Here is a 16,997-nt window from a genome sequence, read left to right as displayed (position 1 = left end):
TATTCATTGTGGATATCCTGAAAACCTGACTGGATGGGGTGCCTCCAGGACCAGGTTTGGGAACCACTGATTGAGGCACTATTTCTGCACCAACTGTGCTAGTATTTTATTAAGCCCCATGTGTAATTGTAAATTAGGATAAATGGTCCTGTTAACCCAGGTGTACGCACTTAACTCTACTAATGCATAACTCAAAAGGGGGCATAGCCATGAGTGTGTCAGGGGCAGTCTGAAAACTTACACGTGTATTTATAAAATATGGCCGCCACGCTCCTAACTTGGCACCATCATTTACACCTGGTTTCAACAGCTGCAAGTCTGGTGCCTAAAGTTAGGTGAGGGAATCAGCACTAAATGTGATTTTATGAAGGGTGTGTGCTTAGCGTTGATATTTTCTGTGCCATCATATTGCCTAACCACGGTTGCCAGATGGAAAAACAATTCCCAACCCAACCCATGCCCAAAAAGAAGCCCAAAGATAGTCCAAGCTGCTGAGGAACAGGGGGGTCCCACCCATACAAGTGTGCTTGCTCTGTCTCCTCTTCCATTGTGGTCACTGACTGCTCACCTCTCTCGCAGTTGCAGGGCTGATGACCACATCACCCAAATCACACTTCTATTGGTCAAATTTGGAGCCAGAATGAAGCTTGAGATGCACCAAACCTTATTCCGGCTCCAAATTTGACCAATACATGAGCACTACAGACACAGCCAGAACCAAATGGCGAGGCCCACACTGACATCCAAACCCCATCCAAAAAGTTGCAACCCGCAACTGTGGAAAAATGCCCATGGAAACCAACCAACACCGTGGGAAAACTGTTGTGGAGTTGGCAACCCTCACGTCTACCTTTAGGCAATCTGTAGAGAATTAACCCCATAATAGGCATGTAAATGTCTGCACCTAAGTTGTAGAATTGATCTATAATGCACAAAAAGTAAAGCTTGTTCAGTGGGAAGAATGCTCCTGATATGAGGCACAGGTGCCAACATTTCATAGTGATTGGGTTGCTGAACACAGTACAAATCACCCTTCTCTCAATATTGGGGGTGCTCAATCTCACTGTCACCCACAGAACTGGCTCCTGTTATGAGGCTGCAAGGAGGCAGATTCGAGAGTAACATAAGAAGATACTCCTTCACAGAAAAGATGGCACATCCACAGAGAAGTTTCCCCTTGGAATGTGAGCCAAAAACCTGAGGTAAGCTTGAGTCTATGGCACTGCAACAGGAAGTTAATTAGGCAGACTAGTTTGGCCTGTGGTCACAAGAACATAAGGACTGCCATATTGCGACAGACCAAAGGTCCATCAAGTCCGGTATCCTGTTTCCAATAGTGGCCAATCCAGGTCACAAGTATCTGGCAAGATCCCAGAACAGCAAAACAGATCCTTTTTCTGCTGCCATATTCTGTGGTTCAATGGCTCCTTCAGACATCACAACACATGTTCAAGTGAGGGGAAAAAAAAAAAAACACCCTAGCTCTCAAACACTTCCCACCAAAAAGCTCAAGGCTCAATTGGTGAAGGCCACAACTATAATACATGATTGAACCTTCATCAGAAAAGCATGTTAAGTGTTTTCACAAGCACGTTAAATTGGATGTCTTGTCAAAACTTCTGCACAATTCATCTTTCTTGCTCCACTGACTACCATTCACCTTCTTTTCTCATCAGCAAAGTAAAAGCAGTCCCCGTCAGCAGAAAGCCAGACACATCCACATGAAAGCACTGTTCCTCTTGTTCAATATCCTCTTCATTATCCTTTCCCTAGAAGCCATTTCAGAAGCGCATATTCCATTTAGAAAGCCTGCATTAGGGAGCTGAAGAACTCGAGTTTCTCTGGCTATGGGATTTGCATAGCATTTGTAAGGAATGCTGGGAATGCAGAGTAGTTAATAGTTCAAAACTATTCTGGTTTTTATACATGCTAAACACTTAAAATGAGAGTGGCTTGTAATGGATCTGTGTGATAAGACTAGAATGCTAGAGTGGAGGAAAAAGGCATGAATCATATATTTACTAATAAGCTTGCCAATATTTCATGCCAGGTATGTATAAAAGTCAGACCAATGTTGAAAGAAAACTTCTAGTAGCATTAGGTATTCTCCAAATACCTACTTAGCTTACATATTTGTAAGGGGGACATTCACAAGGGCAGAACTGGGCAAGACTCAAACTTGTCTGTTGGATTCTATATAGTGCACCTAGAGATCTGTGCCGAAATCCAGACGCACTCTATAACGGCGTGCATAACCTAATTGGCTTAACAAGTTAATCACTGTTGATAACAGTACTTACTTATTTATTTATTAGGATTTATTTACCACCTTTTTGAAGCAACAATGAGCACTAATTGGTAATAATTAAAATGTATGTGCACAACTCACTAAGTGTATTCTGTAATGAACGGCGCCTAAATTCTAATGGGTGCAGTTCAAAAGGGACGTGCCTATGGGAGTGGAAATGGGCATTTTGTGGTTGTTCCAAAATTTACGCTCATGGTTATAGAATGTGGTGTAAATGGTGGGACGTAGTTTTAGGAACTGGAATATCAACTAAGCGTATTCTGTATACTGTGCCTAAATTTAGAATACGCTTAGGTGGAAATGTTTACTGTGCATTATTTAGGCGCCGTATATAGAATCTGACCCCATGTGTGTTACTTATAGAACGCTGGAAGTTACACAGGTACCTGTGGCAATTAGGGAACAACACTTAAACAAGTTCTATGAACAGCCTAAGTGTTCACAGCTAAATGTTAGGTATCTACTATATATATCCAGTTAGGAGTGAAGGAGTAGCCTAATGGTTAGTGCAGCAGCCTGGGAGGCAGGTTCAATTCCCACTGCAGCTCCCTCTGACTCTGGGTAAGTCATTTCACTTCCTTTGCTCCAGGCACAAAATAAGTATCTGTATATAATATGTACACCACTTTGACTGTAACTAGGGGATATACTGCCTTTCTGTGGTATTTTGCAACTACATTCAAAGTGGTTTACATATATTCAGGTACTTATTTTGTACCTGGGGCAATGGAGAGTTAAGTGACTTGCCCACAGTCACAAGGAGCTACAGTGGGAATTGAATTGAACCCAGTCCCCAGCATGAAAGTCCACTGCACTAACCACTAGGCTACTCCTCCACAGCCTACATCAAGTCCCATCCCCACTAAAGGCAAGCAGGTGCCTACATTGTTCTGTGGACTAGACTTCTACCAGGCACCCAGTTTAGAATTGCCCCCCTGAAGGTTTGCTGAAATCAGATGATGCCAAATTCAGTTACATCTTACAGATGCGCACATGCACATATATGTATATGTATGTGTACATGCACGTATTTAAGCAGTAAAATTAGTATCTGACATCGTTTGATATGAGCAAACATTTGAGGGTCCTTTTACTAAGCTGTGCTAAAAAGTGGCCGATGGTAGGTTTAACGTGTGCGTTTCCCGTGTGCTCCGACCTTTTTAGCACAGCTATAAAATGGCAGAATTGTTATTTCTGTCATTAATGGCCACACGCTAATTACCAAATTAGCGTGTGACCATTACCACCTGAGCCCTTACCGCCTCCTATTTAGAAGGTGGTAAGGGCACACGCGCTGCTCATGCGGTAATCGGGCAGCATGCAGCAATGTGCCCGTGATGCCCAATTACTGCCGGGAATGCCTACTCCCCCCCCCCCCCCCCACGCTAGAAAATAAAAATGTATTTTCTAGCACTGGAAATGGCACATGGCAAACTCAGAACTATAAGTGCCCAATGGTAGTGCTGTTTTGCCACACGCTTTGTAAAAGGGCTCCCCGATGTTTTTATGCATACTACATGGCATTTAAATATCTGCTGCTGTAAAATTTCTGTATATGTATTCTTATTGTTTAAAATGATGCGACAAGCAGTACACATTAGGTGCACTGCAGTAATACATGTATATGGGCATTAAAATCTAGTGCTGACAGGCTGCCCTTTGTATTGCAGTCTGCGAGACATATTATATAGGGAAGGACAGTTTTGTAGAGTGGATTAAGCACGTCTCTGGTGAATGGCTAATTAGCTTCAAAGAGAGGGGGATAGGAGCCTGCCTGATTTACCATCCAGCAGCTCAGTTAAATCTGGTAGCCTTACCAGTGCACAAAAGCATTAAGAAAACACTATTTCATACCTTGCTTCATAAAATAAACGTCAAACAACTTTCTTTTCAGCCTAGTTTGATTCATGGAAGCCAGGAGCCGCTCTTTTAAAATGTGAGAACAGACACAATAACACAGAGTTGTCCATAAAAATAAATGTCATGACAGGGTCAATAGAGGCTCAATGGCCTCAAGTGGTCAAAATACAGAGCTGTGCAAAAAATGATGCACTGCAGTAAATCTCTACAGGCAGACATCCCAAATATCTTTCCATTTTTGTACTTGGGAAAAAAAATGCCCTTGAGTGTACTAAGCCCAGATATTGTGCAACTGCCATAGTTCACGAATTGAGCACAATAGAAGTTCCATAAAGAAAAATAATAAGAGTTTGTCAAATAAAAATAAATAAATAATAATAATGGAAGGCTTATTAATGTATGACATTTTCATTACCTACTTTTAATTTAAAATAAACCTCCCAGCACATTGCAAATGCAATGATATCAATCCATCATTAAAATAATACTATTATTATATAATGCTCATTCCCCTTAGCAACTCTCATTCAACACCCCCCACACACACACACACTAAACAGTTGGTGTATTAATTAATGCTCAGTCACTGTTACTGCACTGGCATGACAGGATTATTGAACAGCATCATCAGATACAAATACACAAAAGGCGGTGATATATGAAGGTAAACGTCCAGAATCTGTCAACACTCAAAGGCTGGTGTAAATGCTTACACCCAACTGTAGGCGGTTAGGCATGTACCACCGATAATTCAAAAGGACTTAACCGGCCAGGAATGGCACCTGGCCAGTTAAATACCATCAAGCTGTCTATTCGCCGATATTCAGCAGGAGATAGCCGGTTACTGTTGATTTTCACCAGCCTAGATAGATCCAAGTAAATAGCAGGTCTATCTTTGGCTGAAAGAACCTAGCTGGTCAGCTGATGAATGTCAGCTTAACCAACTAGGTTTTCAGTGCCAACCCCCCCCCCCCCCCCCCCCCGGAAATTCAATTCTAGTGCTCAGATATGGCCCCAGCATTGAAATACTGGGTTTGCTGGCGACAGCGCTGTCTCAATATCAGGGCCGTAAATGTTAGTATTCTATAACATATGTGCGTAAGTGCCTGACACAGCACTGATCTGCCCATGCCCCTCCCATGTCCCATGCCCCTCCCATAATTGTTGACAATTAGTGCCAGTTAAGGCCAATTATAACCAACTGGCTGTTAACACCAATCAACAGCCACTTATTGAATTGAGTTGTGCATGCAACTGACCATTTTGTGAAGGCCACAGTTAAGCATAAAGTTGGGAGCCCAACTTTATGCTTAGCTGTGGCCTTCACCAAAGCCCAACGGTATAGAATTTGGGGGTTATTGCTCAGTAAATACAAAACTTTACTGCACTTAAGTAAAAGAGTCCCTTAATCTCTTGAAAGTGGGTATCACCAAAAGAATCTGTTGTGAAAATCTCTTTGTAATTCATAATGATGTAACCCGGGTCTCACCTGCACCACCACCAGCTCAATTTCAATGGCCAACCTGGGCCACACCCATAAGATTTGTTCTTCTATCTCACACTGCTGTACTCTCTCACTCCACACTCCCCACACTGTTCAGTCTCTCCTGTTCGAGCTTGGCTGTGGGTCATGGACCAGAATAGAGGTATGGTAGCAATGAGGAATAAAGTTGAGCTTCTAAGGGGTTCTCTGCCAGTTCAGGGAGCAAACATCCTCACTCCAATTCAGAAGAGCCACACAGCACTCCAATAATTCTTTTGTCTTTTTGCAAATTCTACTATACTAAACTTTCTGCAACCAGCAGGTAAACCATTTTATAACTCCATCTATACAGTCAACTATTTGTTTCAGCAAATCTGTTCTCTCAAGATTGCGTATTACAACCTCAATCCTTTTCCAACTCATTCCCTTCAGCAAATCCCATGATATTTTCTTATATACAGTTCCTCCTGTCCATTTACCCCATCCCATTGGGCTACCAATAATCCAAGGCTCCTTGGCCTTGAACAGGCTTCCCCTGCTCTGGTTCCTGCTCCAGGATTGGGTGCCCCTTACCCACCTAGAGCTCCTCACTCCTCCTCAGTTGCCACTGTTAGGGGCAGCAACTTTCCTTAATTCAGCCTTAACTTATTCTGCCACTCCAGGACCTCCCTCTCCTTCAAGGGTCCCACTGGGGGTACAGGCAACCAAAGACCCTGTTTTCCCCTCTGCAATCCCCTTTTATCAACTCTAACTCCTCCCCAACTGTCAATCATTACTCAGCAACACTTTCTTTCTGAAAATTATTCCGGAACCCCACCCCTTGGGCTGTATCCTCACTCTTCTCACACCTCTAATCCTCCCCCAGTGACTCTGGAGAGTTCTACTCCTACCTCTTAGTTACCCCCATTATGATGGGAGATTACATTGAGAATGTAGACTTACTGCTACTACTTATCATTTCTATAGTGCTACAAGGCATACGCAGCGCTGTACACCATACACAAAACATAGTCCAAAGTGGTTTAGCCTGATTAAGACATTTACATCCACAGGGAACTCAGGAAAAATAGGGTTGACTTGGTCAATACTTCCCTTCTGTAATGCATGTGGCCATAATCAGTCAAAATTGAAACTGCATCATTTTCACTATAGGAAGACCTTGTAACACATGCAAATGCTATAATCTGCATTCTCGGCTTCATTACATATTTATGTGAAAAACAGGTAATGTGGTTTCACTTGTGTAATTTTGTTGATAATAAATGACAAGACATGGAAACAGCCATTGTATTTTTATAGCAATAAATAAATAAATAAAATATGAAAGTATAACTGCATGTACATATTTCATAGTGCTACAGTTCATAAAGGAGCAGAAATTCTTTTCAATTTTGTTGGGCACGTGGCCAGCTACTAATGGAGAATGAGATTTAGTTCAGCTTCTGTGGCTGCCTTTGGCCCACAGAGCCACTAGATTTCCACCACAGTAGATGGCTGATAGGTCTATGCCAGTGGTTCCCAAACCTGGTCCTGGAGGCACCCCAGCCAGTCAGGTTTTCAGGATATGCCCAATGAGTATTCATGAAAGAGATTTGCATGCAGTGAGCAGTGCATGCAAATCTCTCTCATGAACATGCACTGAGAGTATCCTGAAAACCTGGCTGGTGGGGGTCCCTCCAGGACCAGGTATGGGAACCACTGGTCTATGCTATAACAACTCATGTGCATAGAAGCCGGAATGCGTGGCAGACTGATACCATCAGAAAGAGAAAGTTGCTTAAGAATCAGGCTAGCAGCAAAGATTGCCATAATTAACCCACACAAATTTCAAGGCTTAGATCTGCCCACGTGCACAGCAAAGACCATTCAGGCTTTGCAGTAGGTAACTACTGACACAATAAAATGTTCCTACATTCTGCCATGTACTTGTGACCTGGATTGGCCACTCTTACAAACAAGAAACTGGGCTGGAGGGACGTTTGGTCTGACACAGTATGGAAACTCCTATTTTCTTAAACTAATTTTGATAAAGACAATAACAGAAATTGTACATTTAAAGAAAATAAAACTGCTTCAGGGTCTTGTCTGTGTAACTTTCTTTCCATGCAAGTGCTTGTGCATTGGAAGAAAATAATACATCATATATTATTAGTACAGAAATTGAGAGCTAAAGTGTTCACTGCAAATATCAGATCCCCAAATGATACAGATGCATCTAATTAACATATGAATTAAACAGAAAAGATGAAGCCTCCAACCTAATTTTCTTTGGGGGTCTTTTACTAAAAGTGCATTAGCATTTTTAGCTCACACCTAAAATCAGCTGGTGCTAAATGCTGAGACACCCGTAGGAATAAAATGGGTGTCTCAGCGTTTATCACCAGCTGATTTTTAGCATGAGCTAAAAATGCTAATGCACCTTTAGTAAAAGACCCCCTTTGTAAGCATAGAATAATCCTAAGGAATTGTGTCTTGGTGTTCATCTCTCCGTTAAGACTTATGAATTCTTTGGAAAAAGGTAGCCTCCTTCTGTTTTCTTTTGATCCACCCATATATACTACTACTACTACTTATCATTTCTAAAGCACTACTAGACGTACGCAGCGCTGTATATAGAATAGCATTGCAGCTTTGTCCGTATTTTCACCGTCCTTTATTTATTTATTTATTTATTTATTTATTTATTTTTTTATTTGTTGCATTTGTATCCCACATTTTCCCACCTCTTTGCATGCTCAATGTGGCTTACAATACATCATGAATATGGAAGTATATAGAAAATTGATAATTAGTATTACAGCAGGATTTTTGGTAACATGATAGTGATAGTAATATAACAAGCAGATATTGTGATACATTTCTGAATATATGTGGTGGAGTAGTGTATATTCACATTGGTTGATTTCTGTGGTATGTCATGTTAAAGAGATGGGTCTTCAGTAGTTTGCGGAAGTCCGTTAGTTCGTAGACTGTTTTTAAGTTGCGCGGCAATGCGTTCCATAACTGTGTGCTCAAGTAGGTAAAGTTTGATGCATGCATTAGTTTGTATTTTAGACCTTTGCAGTTAGGAAAGTGCAGGTTAAGGAATGTGCGGGATGATCCTTCTCTCTCAGCCTGACCTATCTTCTTTGAGACAACATATGTATATGCTCTTTCACCCATGAAAGACTGTGTGTGTGTGGAAGAAACGAGAGAACCTATAACAGCACAACATGTAACCGTAGATGGGTAAGCCAATGTTCTCTGCTCTCCCCATCTGCATTCATCTGCTATGGAACAACTCTATCACACATGCTTTTTATATTACACTATTTAATCACATCCAGCTGTGTCTTATGACACTGTTACAAAACAACATGCTAGTATGGCTTTGGAGGCAAGCACTGAAGGGGCTTTCGATGCGCCTCTCCTTTCTATCATTGGCAATCCTCAAAACAAATTGTTTAGAAAGAGGCTGGCCTTTAAAGCATGGCCCATTTTTATGGGACATAGAACAAGGAAACCATGACTGTACAATCAGTCCCTTCCAGGGAGACAGATAAGTACTGCGAAACTTCACAACAGTGCAGAGAGAACATTATCCAGACCCCTCTCAGAGTGACCCCGAATGAACTGAAGCTTCTCTCTCCATCCTGTTCCCATCTGTTTGACATTTTTGAAGATGTAATTGCTGTGAATCTGGTACTGTCTTTAAACAAATTCCTTAAAACTAAGAAGCCTCCCCGCAAGGTTCTTCAAAGGCCAGGATGAGTATTTGCTGAACTTGGTCTATTTAGCAGTTTCCTGTAAGCAATGTATCTTGCAACACAATGTACAAACAGTAACATTGTAGCAAAATGATTCTGGCAATGTTCAAACACCGACACTTAGTAGATTACTGATGCAGATCCCTAGAACTATTTTCCCAGAGATTAATGAATGGAAGTGTTTTCCTTATAGAATGTAATATACTGCAACATTCCTTTCATTTGTCTAATAACAGCATGGATAGCCAGGACTGTCTGCCCTTTCTGTCTCCTGCAGCCTTCTGCAGGATGTCTGCTTCAATATAATCACTTGACAAAATAATACAGCTGGGATACCGAGGGCTACAGTTTTATTAACACGGACCAAAAGATGACGAGACCCAAGCCAGCCAAGCAATGTAAATGCCTCTCACTCTGGAACATGATCCACTACAGCCCAAGAAGATAGGTTGGGTTTCAGATCAGTCTAGCCTTCGTATGACCATCATTCAGGCCCTGCCATGTCACACCAACATCACTGCTATCCAGTATGACAGCAATGGCTCACCTGGGTCACCCAGTGTTGACTGCTGGCAGCCAGGTGGGGTGAATCCTGGAACAATTAATAGCTCAAGCAAACTATTTCTACATTCCTTCTGTTCCCCCCCCCCCCCCAAAAAAAAAACAAAAAAAAAACAAACTGTGACATAAAATCCCAGCACAAATTACAAATCATAACTTTATAACAAATAGTATCCAGGGTGGGGGGGGGGGAGGGACAAAAGAAGGAAAAATGTCACAGTTTCCCTTGTTTCATCCTTGCAGCTGACCTGCCCTTTCCTCCATAATAGCAAACTCCTCAACCAGCAGCAGGAATTTTCCTGCTGCATGATATTGGCTACGCATGGATTGCTGGCCTCACAAACGTATTTCCATTGCCCTCATTGCAACCTCCATCAGGTGAGGGAGGATTGAGGCCAGACCTGATGCCAGCATTAACTACGTCAGTGGTCCTCAATCAAAATATCACAGCCTACCAAATGTTAATTTTCTCCAGGGCCAATGCAATATAAAAAAATCTAGACTATTGTAAGGCACTATATACCGGCTGCAAAGAACAAATAATCAAGAAACTTCAAACAGCCCAGAACACTGCAGCTAGACTCATATTTGGCAAAACAAAATTTGAAAGTGCTAAGCCCCCTACGAGAAAAATTACACTGGCTCCCACTTAAGGAACGCATCACGTTTAAAATATGCTCACTAGTTCACAAAATTATCCATGGTGACGCACCAGCTTACATGTCAGACCTGATAGACCTACCACCTAGGAATGCCAAAAGATCATCCCGCACATTCCTTGATTTGCACTTCCCCAACTGCAAAGGTATGAAATACAAACTAATGCATGCGTCAAACTTTACCTACCTGAGCACACAATTATGGAACGTGTTGCCGCACAGCTTGAAATCGACCTATGAAAGAACGAACTTCCGCATATCACTGTAGACCCATCTCTTTAATAAAGCATACCACAAAGATCAACCAATGTGAATATGCACAACTCGCCCATTTATATTCAAAACAGTATCATAATATCTGCTTGTATACTATTACTATGTCTTATTATCATCATGTTGACCAAGATCCTTCTGTAATACTAAATGTTTATTTTCTAGCATTCTCCCATTACTCATGATGTATTGTAAGCCACATTGAGCCTGCAAAGAGGTGGGAAAATGTGGGATACAAATGCAACAAATAAAAATAAATAAATAAATGAAAAAGTGTTAGTTATGATACTTGCTGCTAGCATTTGGGTTTTTTTTAGAGCATGTATAGAAATGCTTGAATGTACTGTATACTTAAGAAGTGGGATATATTTAGTTACGTTAAAACAGAAGTGTTTACGATTAGCAGGCTGCTGTTTTGGTGAGAAAACACATTGACATGTTGGTGATCCTCCTAAAACTGTATAATTAGCAAAACGATATGCAGTAAATAGAAACTAACAAATTCCAAAAATTGAAATTGGCCCTGAGAGCTGTTGTTTTCAGAACTAGATTTTGTGTCTGTAATGCTTGGTTGGTTTGGCATGGGAAGGGATGTATCAAGGTAGCAGACATGAAAAGAAGTTCCTAGGAGTTGATTGCTCCTTTTTCCCAGGGTTTGCTTCTGCTTTCACTCTGGCACGGTCACATGGGTTGAAACCAGACTGTTGAGCTCTGGCCATAGTACAGGCTGCAGATGGTTAGAAATGCAGTCCAAACTCAGTGTGCAGTTGACGAATTACTCCTTATACCTAACCCCATTAGTCACCAAACATAGTCTGAATACCACCAGCCAGAAGAGCCATATTGAGTGTATTTGCCAGCCATATTGAATAAAGGTTGAGAGAGAGAGGTCTGTATATAGATAGATAGATATCCTGATATTCCACAAGACCTTTTCTATGTTCAAATAGCCAAACATGAAGAATGCAGTAATCCAACTATTTTAAGTATATCGAACATATCACAGCAAATCCAGTGCTCAGTGGCTGTGAGTTGGGGTAGCTGAAAGGACTATATGGTTCCTTGAGGTTTTAAAGCAATACACATCCACCAGAAGAAAGAATTGCTCTGGCCTGTAGTAGAAGAACAGAGTGCATGATTGATCACATGTTGACATTCAGTTAACCCCATCTAGTACTACCCTGCTCACAAACAGTGGCTGGCCATGCAAACTGTATTGCAGACCCTTAATGGAATGAAATTATTCAGTACAGTTTTAGAAAAGAGCAGTATAAATATGTTGCGTAGTATATTGATTCAATAAGCCAAACAATAAGGGCCTGTATAATTTATTTAAAAACTATCCTTATTTATTTATTTATTTATTTATTTATTTATTTTATTTGGCTAGTGTGTAGAGCATTCGGAAAATTCTTATGAAAAAAAAATGGCCTGTTGCACCTCTGTCTCATCAACTGAGCAATTTATTTTATTTTACCATGCTGTATTTTATTTATTTTTACTCATGAAGCAGAACAACGTAGACTAGAGTTGGCATATGTAAGGCAGCAATACCGAGATTTCTAATAAGCCTTTCATTCACTTTGATTATTCTGGTTGGACTCCTTTTCTTGCCCCTCAACTTGCCTTTCTATAATGATGTCATTTTTTAGGCAGTATGGCACACTATCTACTTTTCATTGAGGGGGGGGGGGGGGTTGATGACAAATTTCAAGCCACTTAACTACAATTGTTTGCCTGTAAAGATGATGAACCTCAACAGTGTAGTGGACATCTACATAAGCTATGCTTTTTTTAACGGGACCCCCCTCACACACACACACACCCATTTTCTCCCACATTGATAGATTTATTACATTTATGTATTTACTACATTTATATCACACTTTTTATCCAAGTAGATGATGTATTTCTCTTTCAAGCATTTCCCAAATCCCACTGAGAATAGAGTCAGGTGCATGAGACACTGCTACAAATAAAAATGTTGCTTTCCTTTTCTTGCCCTCTAACATAAGAAAGTTGAGAGCAAAATCGACCTAGCTGTACCTCTAATGCAAGCCTGCAATGAGAGTTTGTTCAAATGACTGGCACTCAGCATGCTGCAACCTATCAAGCTTTCACAATGAAAATTAATCTACTGAATCAAACAAACTTTTTGCTTACAGTGAAGGAATTTATGGTCTGAATTACAATTCCATTCCTATGTGATTCACATTACTTTCTTCAATAGGGTCATTTTGTCTTACTTAAACCCAACAGGATCATTCACAAACCTAGGATACTTCAGTGAGAGTTTCTTGGCAGCGGCTGTGGATGGGTCAGTTCACAACCAAGGCGCCCAGGTAAAATACTATAACTTGCCACCCTATCATTCGTGTTCTTTCCTAAGAGATCCCAAGGGACTAGGAAAATTTCAGGCAACCTCACATGCACTACCTCGCTGTATCTTTCTTTCTTTCTTTCTTTTTAACTGCCATTACTTTGCTGCTGTTGTGAACAGTTGAGCATGTGTGTGTGTAGAGAGATATAGACAGGGATATGCACACACAAGCAGATATCAGTGCAAAATATCTGCTGGTTATTGTTTGGGGTAAAGCGTTGCTGACATTCATTATACACATCTTCCTACTGTTACAATAAAATAAAATAAATCAGTGCTGTTCCTTATTAAATTGCTGAGCTAGATGCATTGTACAAGGTGAGGGGAGGAAAGTGAACAGAAGAGCTTAAACTGTCATTGAACTTCGCCTATTCCGTGCATCAAGATCCCTTTCTCTTGCACACCAGGGAGAAGGCTGCAGCATTTCCCTATCATAGTTTTGCAGTGCTGTCCTTCACGGTAAACACAAGGATGTAGAAACGTATTTCTTTTTATTTTCCTAATTCAAATCCAGAATTTTAATGCTTGTATAGTCATTTACACACGTTTAAGGTTCTGGAGTTGAGTTTAAAGGAAGCATAGGGGAAAAAAATAGCACAGTCTTCTTACGCTAGCTTTCCACTACTACTGCTTTGTTATAGGATTTCCCCCGACAAGATCTGATTTCGAGCACCTCACTTTTGCTTTGCAATATGTTTTTTTAACATACTCAAAAGTTCCTAGCAAGCTAAACAGGACCCAGACGCTGCAGCACTCCAGATTCTGCATGCAGAATATTAAATAATAAATATATCCCTGTTCACAGATTTAGGTCAGTTGTGTTATGTATTCTGTGGAATGCCGGTTCTCTTGAAATCACTTCATTTAAAACAAAAAAAGCTATGAGATCATACATTAAAATCCATCAAAAAAAGAGCAGACGTTGAAAGTAGGCTGATAAGGTTAAACGAGACCTCTCTTTATTTATAACATATATACTCCATCAGGACCAGTGATTGTAGGTATCAGGTTTCTCAAATATTACTTAGAGGTCTGATCTCTCAAATGACATCTAAACTGTTTCAGATGCTTGGACTGGTTTTGAGGGAAGGCTTTTCCATCTAGATCCCATATGCAGAAAACAGTTAAAAAAGCAGAGGACAGCACAGCAATGGGAAGGCGAGAGCAGACTGCCAGGGCTTTAACGCTCTGAAAGGTAAAACTGAAATTGCAGTCGACCTTGAAAGGAACAGCGAAACAAACTAGCCTTCTTATGGAAAACAAAACAGCAGCAGAAACAAAAACTTAGGAAACCCTAGGATGAGAGAGCTAACCAGAGACAACACAAGACAGAATCGTACTGAATACTCTGGTTCCCAGGCAGACATGGTCCAACAGGAAAAAAAAATATATATCCATTTAGCTAAGCCATGTCTAATTGCTGGAAGCATTTAGCGTGTCTAGAAAAGGTCAGAATTTCTTGCTTTGCAGTAAACCTAGGGGTAGTGGGAAAAGTAGTCTACCTTGCACTTAAACTCTGCCCTCTATTCTCAGACCTGATTGAAAATGCTCAGTTTCACCCTTGGACAGAGATGCAAGAGCAATCCCCCCTTTGGCACCAATTTAGCAGATTAAAAGTTCGCAATCCGTGTGGCTCATTCCCGTGTCAGAAAAATCATCATCATAATAAAAGCTTTAAGCTACTTCGCTCCCCTGGCTTCTCACTCTCTGAAGTGCCAGTGAAGCAAGGGTTACACGCCTGACACTGTCAGCTTGTGCCATAAAGATTCACACACGCTGGGTGCTGCCTGCATCATACAGCAAGAAGACAAACCAGTTATAACAAAAAAACACACACACACACACAAAAGAATTAACAGGACCGTGGGCTTCTTTAAGAGGGGGGGGGGGAGCCATCGTGTCTGACCTTCCTATTTCTCATATCCCAGCTTTGCCTATTAACGCTGCCTTCCCCCCCCCCCCCCCCCCCCCCAGGATATTCAATTCAAGGAGAAGAAAGCGAAGTGTAATGTGTAGCACTTGCCTATCCATCATCCAGTAAGTGCATAATGATATCATATCGAACAGGAGTGGCGAGACGCAGGAACAGAGAGTATCATACCTTGGTTTGCAGATAATGAGGGTAGTAGTAAGTGTACTGAGGGTACATTGGCTGCTGATCCAAGCGTTTGCCCATGTAGCTGGAATCTCTGCCTCCGATGCAGGAAACTCGTTGACAAGGGTGTAGTGCCCCAGGCCTGGCTTCTTCTTTTTTTCTTTTTCCTTACACCCCTATTTCTGATGTCTGATGAGGCTTTCGGGACGTGCTTGCCTTCCACTGCTTACTAGTTCCAACACGGTAAGAATTGGAGGTGGAAAAAAAATAACCACAAATAATCAGAATTGGGGGAAAAAAAATCCAAGCAAACAAAAATATATTCTTCCTCTTGTTTATGTGGGGTGTTTTTTTCAGTCAGAATACAGCATTTTTTTTTCTTGTCTAAACAGAGCTGAGGAAGAGAAATGTCAATTGCCAAAAAAAAAAAAAAAAAGTCCAGTTACAGGAATCAGGAAGCCAGCGGAACTCCAAACCTCTGCAAAAAAAACCCGGCTTCTTCTCTCTCCTTCCTCTTTTTTTCCCCCCCTCTTTCCCCCCTCCTCCCTCCCTGGAAAAAAAATCTCCCCTTCCCAGGCTAGTTGCTGCCGTCTCCTTCACGGAGTGACATGGTGTTTAGGGCTCGTCTTGTCTTTCATTCCAGCCCCCTCTTAGCAGCCGGTGGGAGGATCCCAGAGCCAACCTCTCCCTCCAAAGGCAGCTCCAGTCCAGAAGGCTGCAGTATTTCCTCCAAGAAGAAACAGCCTGCCTCAGCTTTGCTGCTGCTGCTTGCTTGCCAGCCAGTCAAGTCCCGATTCCCTTTGCTGGCTAGTTCTGAGAGGAAAGCAGTTTTGTATTGCTTTTTCTTCCTGCTGAAGAAACGTTAAAGAGACACGATCCTATGAGAGAGAGAGAGAGAGAGAGAGAGAGAGAGAGAGAGAGAAGATCAGGAAGGGAACAGAGGGAGAGGCAATGTGTAACTATTTAGAGGTAAATAGTAATCATTTACCAAGTCCAGCTGCCCTCCTGATCGTTTAAAGAACCACCTTGTCACTGAACCTCACAAGGGTTTACTCATTGGCAGTAGACTTCCGGAGATCAGCTTCTGAAAGCAGCAAGATGCGCAAAGATTTGGAATACAGAAGCCAGAAGGAGAACTGAATAGGAGCAAGAGTAACTTTGAGAAATAGGAAGTGTGATCTGGCCCCCCCTCAGCCAAGCCCGAGCACCCCGGCTCTTGGTCAAGAAGGTGTCCAGGGTGACTGAGGTGAACCAAAGCGCTAAGCAGAAAAAGGCTCTTTCCAGCAACCCCATCCTACTGTTAGGTGATTGAGCAATGGCTAATGTCACCTAATACGTCCCAGCAGGACAAAGAAGTTGGGAGGGAAACGAAACAAATAAAATTTTATTTGCTGCTCCTTCAAACAGAAAAAAAAAAAAAAATGAATAATTTGAAATCAGCAACCGCAAATACCAATTTTTATAGTGTCAATATGTTTGGTACCTTTTATTGTGCTAGACTAACACCGAAAATATTTCTCATAAAAATGTACTACCTTCTAAATACGTTTTAACCAGAGAAGCTGTCTTCAATAAGTACCGATTTAAAGTTTTGTACTATATTTTAACCCATTTGTGCCCAATGTTCCCATA

The 16,997-nt window shown here is 41.4% G+C and overlaps 1 protein-coding gene across 4 annotated transcripts in view; it reads right to left on the bottom strand.

Annotated features, from left to right (window-relative positions):
- Positions 1-15,868, bottom strand: part of RBMS3 (RNA binding motif single stranded interacting protein 3) — a 1,285,867-nt gene extending 1,269,999 nt beyond the window's left edge. For all 4 annotated transcript variants that reach the window (XM_030205863.1, XM_030205882.1, XM_030205872.1 and 1 more), the window contains exon 1: positions 15,372-15,868. In XM_030205863.1, the coding sequence (XP_030061723.1) occupies positions 15,372-15,446 (75 nt within the window). In that variant the 5' untranslated portion in view covers positions 15,447-15,868. The remainder of the gene's footprint in view (positions 1-15,371) is intronic.
- Between the last annotated feature and the right edge of the window lie 1,129 nt (positions 15,869-16,997).

The sequence above is a fragment of the Microcaecilia unicolor genome, chromosome 1, assembly GCF_901765095.1.
Source record: "Microcaecilia unicolor chromosome 1, aMicUni1.1, whole genome shotgun sequence".
Classification (NCBI taxonomy): domain Eukaryota; kingdom Metazoa; phylum Chordata; class Amphibia; order Gymnophiona; family Siphonopidae; genus Microcaecilia; species Microcaecilia unicolor.
Note: the sequence above shows the minus strand (reverse complement) of the source record. Positions and strands in the feature narration are given on the sequence as shown.